General features: G+C 34.8%; 1 protein-coding gene across 1 annotated transcript; it reads left to right on the forward strand.

The window, feature by feature from the left end:
* The first annotated feature begins 1,642 nt into the window (after nucleotides 1-1,642).
* On the forward strand, nucleotides 1,643-4,752 carry LOC112529615 (pto-interacting protein 1-like). The gene is made up of 2 exons (XM_025140943.1): nucleotides 1,643-2,093; nucleotides 4,094-4,752. Exons 1-2 carry the CDS (start codon nucleotides 1,643-1,645, stop codon nucleotides 4,750-4,752), a joined length of 1,110 nt encoding a protein of 369 aa, XP_024996711.1.
* Nucleotides 4,753-9,937: the final 5,185 nt, after the last annotated feature.

Here is a 9,937-nt window from a genome sequence, read left to right on the forward strand (position 1 = left end):
TCTCACGAGGTTATGTGTGTGTGTGAGAGAGAGAGAGTGTATGTATGTTAAATGCATTTACGTATGCATCATAATATATATATATATATATAGACTTGGGATCATGTGAGACCAGCCTGTTTTCGTGAGACCCCTTGAGAMCAGCATTTTACACTTGAAACTTCACAGCAAAATGCTATGAAGGTGACTTTTTAAAACCTTCACAGTGTTTTTGCTGTGAAGGTTCGACTTTTTTTAAACCTTCACATTGTTTTTGCTGTGAAGGTTCGACTTTTTTTAAACCTTCACAGTGTTTTTACTGTGAAGTTTATGTGTAAAAATGTGGTCTCACGGGTCTCACGAAAACAGGCTGGTCTCACGTGAACCCAACCCTATATATATATATAAATTCATTTTGCATAGATTTGATTGTTTACATATGAATAGAAGATAATACCAAGAGAGATGATAATTCTAAGAACACTTAAAGAGTATTTTTTCATCTTTTGTTTAAGTATTTGTTTTAATTTATCGTTTTATTTTATGTTCTCTTAGAATAAATTTATTTTTACATGTTCCAATTTAAGTATACTTCGAAGAGTACTCGCGCAATGCAGCGAGACACATCTCGATTTTAATGTTCTATTTTATTATTTATCTCTGTCGATGTTATAATACGATTTTATGTGTTTTAAAAAAAAACAATAATGATTTTATTTTTGAAAAAAAATATAAATTTGAAGATATTATAAAAATTTGGAAAAAAATATATCAATATTAATATCAAATCAACTCAATGATTATCTTAATTATATTTAAGTTTAATAACGAAATAATTAATTTTGGTTTAATAATATAACATTTTATAAAGATAATAATTAAGTATTCTGTTAGAAGTCAATGATTATCTTAATTATATTTTAGATTTTTTATATTTAAAATGAAATGTTTATTTGCAGTTAGTTACACTAATTCAGATATGGAGCTTTAATAAGTTGTACTTACGTACAATTTACTTTAAGTCTTAAATTTTAAGTAATATGCATTAATAAACAATACTTTATGCATAAAAAATAGTTTTTAAGAGTTTTTGTCAAATGCTTTCTAATATAGTATAGATTATAGATGGTTGGTATAGTAATTCTATGGTACTTGACAAAATAAAAATGAAGTCAAGAATTCAAGATAAGGGAGAACCCATATCTTCGTGTAACATTCAAAGTGCTTGAACTTTGTTTTGTCTTAGCTACATGTGTGTTTCAGACTAAGAAATTCAACACTAAATATGTAGAGACACAATTGAGACCCCTAACTGCATACATATTCGTGTGCATAAAACAATGTATTGACTCAACAATTCTTCTACACTCCAAACCCAAGGATATTTAATACAAACTCCGTACCAACCTCTCCAATTGCTCCATTCCAACACTTCAAAACTCCCTCTCTCTCTCTCTCTCTCTCACTCTCTCTCTCTCTCTCACACACACACACACACATCATTATAAGCTCATATGGTGTCATGGGTGAGCGACGCTAAACAAGAAAAATTAGTATCCAAAGATCACCCATATCGTTTTTCTTGAAACAGCACCCAAATCTGTTCTTCCCAGTTCTCTTTAGGGTTTTTGGAGATTGGAAGTTCTTGAAAGATCGCATAATCATGGGATATTGGTTATTTGGATTAGACACCTCAACAACAAAAAACTACTGGATAGGAGGAGCAATAGTGCTGGTCATCGTTCTCACCATCATCTTGAAGAAATGGGCAGTTTACGTAGACTCCCAAGCGCAAGCAAGATCTTTGGCTAAAGCACAAGGCGACCATGATCAGAAGAACATAGGGTTATCTTCACTATCTACTAGCAAGAGTATTAGGACTTACGCACTTGACGAAATCAAGGTGGTGACCAGGGATTTCCGAATACGGATAGGTGTTGGAGCCACATCCTATGTTTATCTTGCCGAGCTTGGCGATGGGCGGTTTGGTGCAGTCAAGAGGGTGATGGAGGACAGGGGAGGTAGCCAGAAGATGTTTCTTGATGAAGTCTCCATCTTGCTTAGGATTTCTCACCCTAATTTGGTTGGATTATTGGGGTTTTGCTTAGACAAAGGTAAGCTCAAGCATATTTTGGTTTTACCAAACATCTTTTCTTCATCATAATCATATCATCTTACTTTACAACAAGGACATTCCAATTTTTTTAAACGCCTTGTTATATCCGAAACTTTTAATTACATTGCATAAATAGTTTGAACCTAAATAACTTCGACTATAGTTATACACAGGTCGATAAAAGACTCTAAACACATGTAAATTTGGGCCCCAAAATTTCGGGGGTCCTGTTCAAAATCTCACATTTAACATGCTAAAGGACGGCTCTGCTTTACGATTTTAGTTAAGAATTAACTGTTTTTGTTGGTCAAGTATGTAGCTTCATAATGTTAATCCTTGGTATATATGGTAACATACAAAGTTCATGTCATTACAAATTACAACTTATTTTCACTTCGACTTTTAATAATTCGGGTAAATACGTGCCGGGCAAATGGATTAAACAATTTATCCATAACCTTATTTAACGGATCAAAACATGAAGACTAACGGAATTATTTTTACCAAGTGTGAGCACAAAGTGATTGTTTATATGTTATTTTCTCTTTGTTGTATATCAAGAGTCCTATCCAACCAAACGGACATAAAGAGAAAAAAAACATATGAAGACATCATTAAAAAAAGGTTTGAGGATGCATATTCCTAGTTTTGTACTCCTTCGAATTGTTCTAGGATTATGTTTTGCCTAAGGGCTTATCTTGTCGATAACTAAGTATTCTTTCCTAATAGAAACAAACATAAATATGCCACTTTTGTTGTTATATATTTAAAGTTAATTATTTCTTCCATTCCGAAATTATTATATGAAACAGATGTATTGTTATGGTAATCCACAATGTATTTTTATGGTAATGTCACTACGACAAAATTGAGTTTATAGAACGTTCATAATCTCTAAGTGTTCCAATAGACCGTTTTATAGGATCAAAATATAAAGTGTCCTATCTAAAGATGTTGTAATAAGTTTATATGACGCTTTTGAATGTTTTAACAAGTTTTTTGGGACATTTTTAATACAAAATGTCGCATTAGCAACTTTATATAGGACACTTTTGAGAAATTGTCCTATAAACTCAATTTTTTATAGGACACTTGTTTTTATAGGACAATTTTTAGCATAGTGTTCTATAAAGTTGATAATGAGACACTTTATATTAAAAGTGTCCTAAAAAAACTTATTACGACGTCAAAAAACGCCATATAAACTTATTACAACATCTTTAGATATGACACTTTATTTTTTTGGTCCTATAGACCAAGTCCTATAAAAAGGTCTATTAGAACGCTTAGAATTTAAGAGTGTTATATAAACCCGATTTTGTTGTAGTGTGTTTTTGTTCTTCAATGTATTTTTAATCCACAATTATCTTTCAAAGAAATATACAAGCAACCATATTACATGACAGGAGTGTATCAAGAACGTGAGTATCATAAAATACAAAAAGCAACGTATAAGAATCTTTCAAAATGCATGTTTTTAGTTATCTTTTTTAACCACAGGGGTGGTACCCGATTGGTTTGAGCTTGAGCTTCAAAGGTCAAAAGTGTATGGAGGTCTCAGGTTCGAATCCGAGTAGGAATAAAAATTCTCTTGTGGCTACGGAAGTTCAAATTCAGTGACTCCGGTTTACCCGTGAAGTAAGTGGTCACCCTAGGATTAGTCGCTTCGCATAGCGGGTTGGTTATCCAGGTTAATAAAAAAATATCTTTTGTATAATTACTAACGCTTCGAATATTATGTTTATTCATCAACTTGAGATCACATTAAGATAGGGACGGTATTTGTCTTCATTCATAATTTGTGATCACATTGAATGTTATTTTAATCGATCAATAATCAAACATTTTTTGTAATTATCCAAATATTCTATACATGTTATATCTATGTTTTTATCCCAAAGTGTTAAGTTCTAAATATTTTATGTAACATTCACGTCGTTATCAGTTTAGTTACCACCTAAAACTGGATTAATTTTGTGGGTGCATGGATTGCAACAGGTGAGCAGCTTCTTCTACTAGAATATATACCAAACAAGAGCCTCTTTGATCGGTTACACACTCGCAAAGGCAAATCTTCAGGATCTCTATCATGGTCAAGTCGTTTAAGCATTGCGCTAGACATCGCCTACGCCCTAGACTACCTGCACTCGGTCGCAGACCCTCCGGTCATCCATAGAGATGTCAAATCATCCAACATCCTCCTCATAAATGATGATCATGCTAAACTTGCAGACTTTGGCCTATGTAAATTAGGGCATGATACTCAAAGTGCTCAAACCCCGACAATTATACGGGGTTCTTTAGGCTATGTTGATACCAATTACCTCAACACAGGTCTAGTATCACCTAAAAGTGATGTGTATAGCTTTGGTGTCATGTTGCTTGAGCTTATAACTGGGATGAAGTCATTACAAGGCTCGGTACCACTAGCCGAATGGACAAACGAGTGTAGAAAACATCAGGATGTGGATGTTTTGATGGGTATGTTGGATCCAAAACTAAATGGTCAAGTGAATGTGGAGCAGCTTAGGGTTCTGGTCTCCGTGGCCAACATGGCTTTGCTAGAGAATTCGTTGGCAAGACCGAATATGGCAGAAATTGCGTATAGGATATCGAGTTGTGTGGAGTATTTACCTGAAACCGATTTGCCTGTATGATTAGCGTCGTTAGTAGAAAGTATATTCATTGTGAATTCGAATTAGATACACATATAGTTGCATCAGCTAAATTTGTATAGACAATTCTTTTATAATACTAGGAGTGATGCAAGAATCACTGTTTGATTTCAGTTGTCTACGGTTATCTGTCTGTGACTTCAACTATTGCTTAATTAGTTTCTTTCTATTAACTCTCTCGGAATTATCCACCAAATCATAAAGAAGACCCGAACGAAGATGCCCTAATGTTGTACGAGGCTTGTCCAGGGGGGACCTATTAGGAGCTGAGTGGGCTCTCATACACCCACTCACTCGATTATTACAAGAGAAAAAAAGTTAGCCGTTTGATAGGTGCACCCAAAAAGATTCGAACCACTATACCTTTTGTATATAAAGTGCTAATCCAACCATCTTACAAGAGAACAAGACATGCATGCTAGCTATTGGGCTCCTAAGAAACCTCTTAATAAGTTCTATTATAGCAATAGGCAATAGCATATTCTTCTGTTAGCCCAAAATTAAACCCCTTGATTCCTCTGTCCAGCCCAAGGTCTGGCCATGAAGCACCCCAAGTCCATACGTAAAACAATGAGATCTGTTTAAAGTTCATAATGTTGTTTTCATGTATTAACATTGGTTGTTTTATAAATGTTATCAAAGTTCATAATGAAACAAGAAAATAAATAAAATAGGGAAGGAAGTTTAAACAAAGTAAATTAATGATATAATTAAGTAAATGTGATGATTAAATAATCAAGATGAGATATCAATATATGAAAAATACGAAAATACCCTAGTTAACAAAGTTTGTACTAGTTACGCGGTTAACAAAATAAAGTTGCCTCCATATAGTAACTCAACTCGTAAAATTTTGGATTTACTTTTAATTAGTTACGCGTTCGAATCTCTTTATAATCATTGTAAGTTTTTCTAACTAATTGTTACACTACAAAACAAATGACTTTCACCCATAAAAATCACTCGGGGAAATTTCCGTCGGTAATTATCTACGGAACACCCAAAAAATACTAACGGTTCGGTAGAATCCGATGTTTTTCGAGAAAATACCAACGGATCACCCAGAGAATACCCGGTAATCTGTCACTGATTTGAATTATGCACCAAGAATTTACCCATCAACTTTTGTGACGGTTTTGTGATGAATCACCTTTTAGTAATTGATTTCTCAGGGAAAAATTTGTAGGCAAAAGTCTTCCATTAATAGTGTTAATTACATAACCCATAAAATTAGTTTATGTACACGCTAAACAACCTTGATATCTACCATCATCTTTAAAAGAAACATTATATGCGCACACGTTCATTTCATCGTGCACAATTTTTAGTGACCGTTTACCAAACGCTTACTTGGGGTAAGTGAACACCAAGTCAAATTATCTTACCAGATGAATATGTAAAAAACCAAGAATATTACCCTGTAAGGGAGAGACAAGGACCAAGATCTTACCCGCTAAGTAAGGGCGATAACTTTTACCACGGTAAGCGCTTACCGGGTAAATTGTTGCATACAATATCGTTTGGGTGAACTAAAAGTTACCCATTAAATAAATCATAGTGTTAAATTACTGACACTTAATGGGTAAATTGTTGAATATGATACCATTTTGGTAGACTAAACTGTTACCCAGTATATAAGCAATAATGCTAAATTTTACCGTAAGCGTTTACCGAATAAATGTTTGGTAAACGTCCCCTTAGTATACAAGCACTCAAAGTTTTATTAGATAACTACTTAAAATATACAATTAACCCTACAAAGTGTTCGTAATGGTACAAAACAACAAGAATCGACTAGAAAGGGGAAAGTGTTGTCATCTAAGTGATGCATGCATTGTTTTAATTTATAGACCTAACTTATATCAGTAAAGATGGTAAGTCAGGTATCATTTTTTCTACAGGAAGTCAATAGTCAAGCTAACTGTTTGTGTTAAACTGATTTACACGTGTGTCACAAAGATTGACTACTCAATTTATCGATTAAGCTCAAAGATAAACTGAAAAACGAAAACTTTATTTAATATTAGAACATCAAGATCATCTCAGTCTATGACTATTTATTCAACAATCTCACTTAAGAAAAAGCCACAAAATTTAGCAAACGATATCAATAACAAACAACTCAAATCTTATTATAAAATCGAACTAAACTTAACAAATATAATTTGCTAAAAAAATACCGCTACAACAAAATTGGGTTTATAGGACACTCCCAAATTCTAAGGGTGCGTTTGGTTTGCAGGAATGGAATGGATTTTGGGGGGATTTGGATTTTAAATCCATTCCAATCCTATGTTTGGTTTGCCAAATTGAAAGGATTTGAAATCCGGGGATTTGATTAAATTGAAGGGATTTGGAAATCCTTTGCAAAGGGGCGGGATTTCAAATCCAAATCCGGGCCTTTCCTTCCCATCGCTTCCTGTCGATTGTTTCACCCACCTTCCTCCCGCTTCCTTCACCCATATTCCCCCCCATCGCTTCCCTCCCATCGCTTCCCTTCCATCGTCGGTGCTCCCTTCCCGTCCCTTGCGAAGCTGTGCCCTAAGGTCGTCTCGCCGGTGCTCCCTTCCCTTCCCGTCCCTTGCGAAGCTGTGCCCTAAGGTCGTCTCGCCAGTGCTTCCTTCCTGTGCCTTGCAAAGCTGTGCCCTAAGGTCGTCTCGCCGGTGCTCCCTTCCCGTCCCTTGCGAAGCTGTGCCCTAAGGTCGTCTCGCCGGTGCTCCCTTCCCGTCCCTTGCGAAGCTGTGCCCTAAGGTCATCTCGCCGGTGCTCCCTTCCTTTTCCCCTCGCGAAGCTGCGCCCTAAACCGCCCTTCCTGTTCGCCGCCCTCTCGCATCACTCTCAGCAGGTAAATCATATAACACCTTTTGTAGTATTTTATTGATTCTTTAACTTCTTCCTGTCCCGTTTCATGATTTAGTTCTTCAAATAGATGCTTAAATCTAAATAGGTTGCAGTATATCTGAATGAATGTGTTTATGTCTACTACTTAGGAAATTATGAACAGAGTAATCCTTCTTAATTCACATACATATTCAGTGTGTATGCATCTCCAATTCTCCATCTGGCCTTCAAATCCACTTCTTCAATAATTCATTAAACCCTTTAAAAGTAAACCCAAATTAGGGAGAAACTATTAGTAGAGTTTTAAAGTAGGGGCTGTTGGGGCTCTTTATAGAACATAGTTTATATGACCAAAAAAATAAATTTATCTAAAGGTGTTGTAATAAGTTTATATGACATTTTTTGACGTCGTAATAAGTTTTTTAGGACATTTTTCATATAAAACGTCTCATTAGCAATTTTATATGACACTATTTGAAAAACTATCATATAAAAACAAATGTCCTATAAAAAGTTGAGTTTGTAGGACATTTTCTCAAAAGTGTCACTATAAAATTGCTAATGCGACACTTTGTATTACAAATGTTCTAAAAAACTTGTTAAGACGTCCAAAAACGTCATATAAACTTATTACAACACATTTAGATAGGACGCTTTATATTTTGCTCATATAAATTGAGTCATATAAAGCGGTCTATTGGGACATGTAGAGATTGAAGGTGTCCTATAAACTCAATTTTGTTATAGTGTAATTTATTTCGTTGTAAGACATATGGGTTTCCATCATCTTAGACATTACGTTTGTATTTCTTTTTATGTTTTTTTTTGATAAAGTCAAGTTGAGCAAGTGCAAGTGTGCTTATAGTTGCCTACAGAAACATCAATTACCTTTATGACACATGAACTTTATCGAGAAAGTGAGGAAAAAAGCACATAATATTATAATGAACGTAAGTAAACGAAACAGATCGAAAATTTATTTTGTGGGTGGGATCCACTCCATAAGTCGCAGCCACAAATTACCACTTGGTGGGGGTACTTGGTTTGGCTCATTTACATTGAAACATGATATATATATATATATATATATATATATATATATATATATATGGTTGGGTTCACATGAGACCAGCCTGTTTTTGTAAGACCCGTGAGACCAACATTTTACACATAAACTTCACAGCAAAAACGCTGTGAAGGTTTAAAAAAAGTCGAACCTTCACAGCAAAAACACTGTGAAGGTTTTAAAAAGTCACCTTCACAGCATTTTTACTGTGAAGTTTACGTGTAAAATGCTGGTCTCACGGGTCTCACGAAAACAAGCTGGTCTCACATGATCCCAAGTCTATATATATATATATATATATATATATATATATATAACATCTTAAATACGTGTCTTTCTTTATGGATATCCAACCCGCTAAGCGAGCCGACTAATCCCATGACGACCACATGTTTTGCAGATAGCCTGGAGTAACCGCATTTGAACCTTCGTGGCCACAAGGGGATTTTTATTTCTTCTTGGATTTGAACCTGGGACCTCCTGGTACCTTTGACCTTTGGAGTCAAGCTCAAACCAATCCGGCACCACTCTTGCGGTTAAATACGTGTCTTTCCATCCATATATAATATGTATCGTGTGTTTTCTTCTTATTTTCATATTCTTTATTTTATCTTGTATTTAATATGAATTACTTGAAATTGGAAATTCTCATCGCTCACTGTTATCTTATGTAAAGAATTTCAGTATTTTAAACAAAATTATGATTATAGATATTTGATTAACGTATGGCGAGGTATACCATTGATGTGATCTAGCACATGTATGGCCAAGTATACGACTGTGCTGAGAGAGTTGATGTTACCGGCGATATATTGACCCACATAGTACTCGATGTTTGATGTGTCAAGATGATTTATTTGCATGCATGTTTTTGGCGACGACATTTAATATTAATCAATGGTTACTTTATATATTTCGAAAGATTTGAAATGTTTTGAGCACGTGTCAAGTTTTGTTTATGTAAACCATAAACCCACTAAGCGTAAAGTTGACTCAAACATGTATGTCAGGTGCGATAAGACTGGGAGCTCGAAGGGAAAGGAGATACTTTAACAAGCTTTTGTTTTTATTTGTTTGATGTTGAGTTTTCTTTGATGATGTTGCTTATTTAGTAGATCCATCATTGATGTGAAGACATCGCTGTTAAGTTTTCGATATAAGTTACAATTTTTTAGGCGTATTATGTTTGTTAAGCCATCACAACCCTGAAATAGGTAGGGTTGTACACGAATCGAACGAACACGAACAAAGGCTTGTTCA

The sequence above is a fragment of the Cynara cardunculus genome (genome assembly GCF_001531365.2).
Source record: "Cynara cardunculus var. scolymus isolate 2C chromosome LG 16, CcrdV1, whole genome shotgun sequence".
Classification (NCBI taxonomy): domain Eukaryota; kingdom Viridiplantae; phylum Streptophyta; class Magnoliopsida; order Asterales; family Asteraceae; genus Cynara; species Cynara cardunculus.

Bases quoted from the DNA above. Each gene is read 5' to 3' on its own strand.
- LOC112529615 (XM_025140943.1), top strand. From the start codon at position 1,643: ATGGGATATTGGTTATTTGGATTAGACACCTCAACAACAAAAAACTAC. The intron at 2,094-4,093 runs GTAAGCTCAAGC...GGATTGCAACAG, and splicing joins GGGGTTTTGCTTAGACAAAG to GTGAGCAGCTTCTTCTACTA.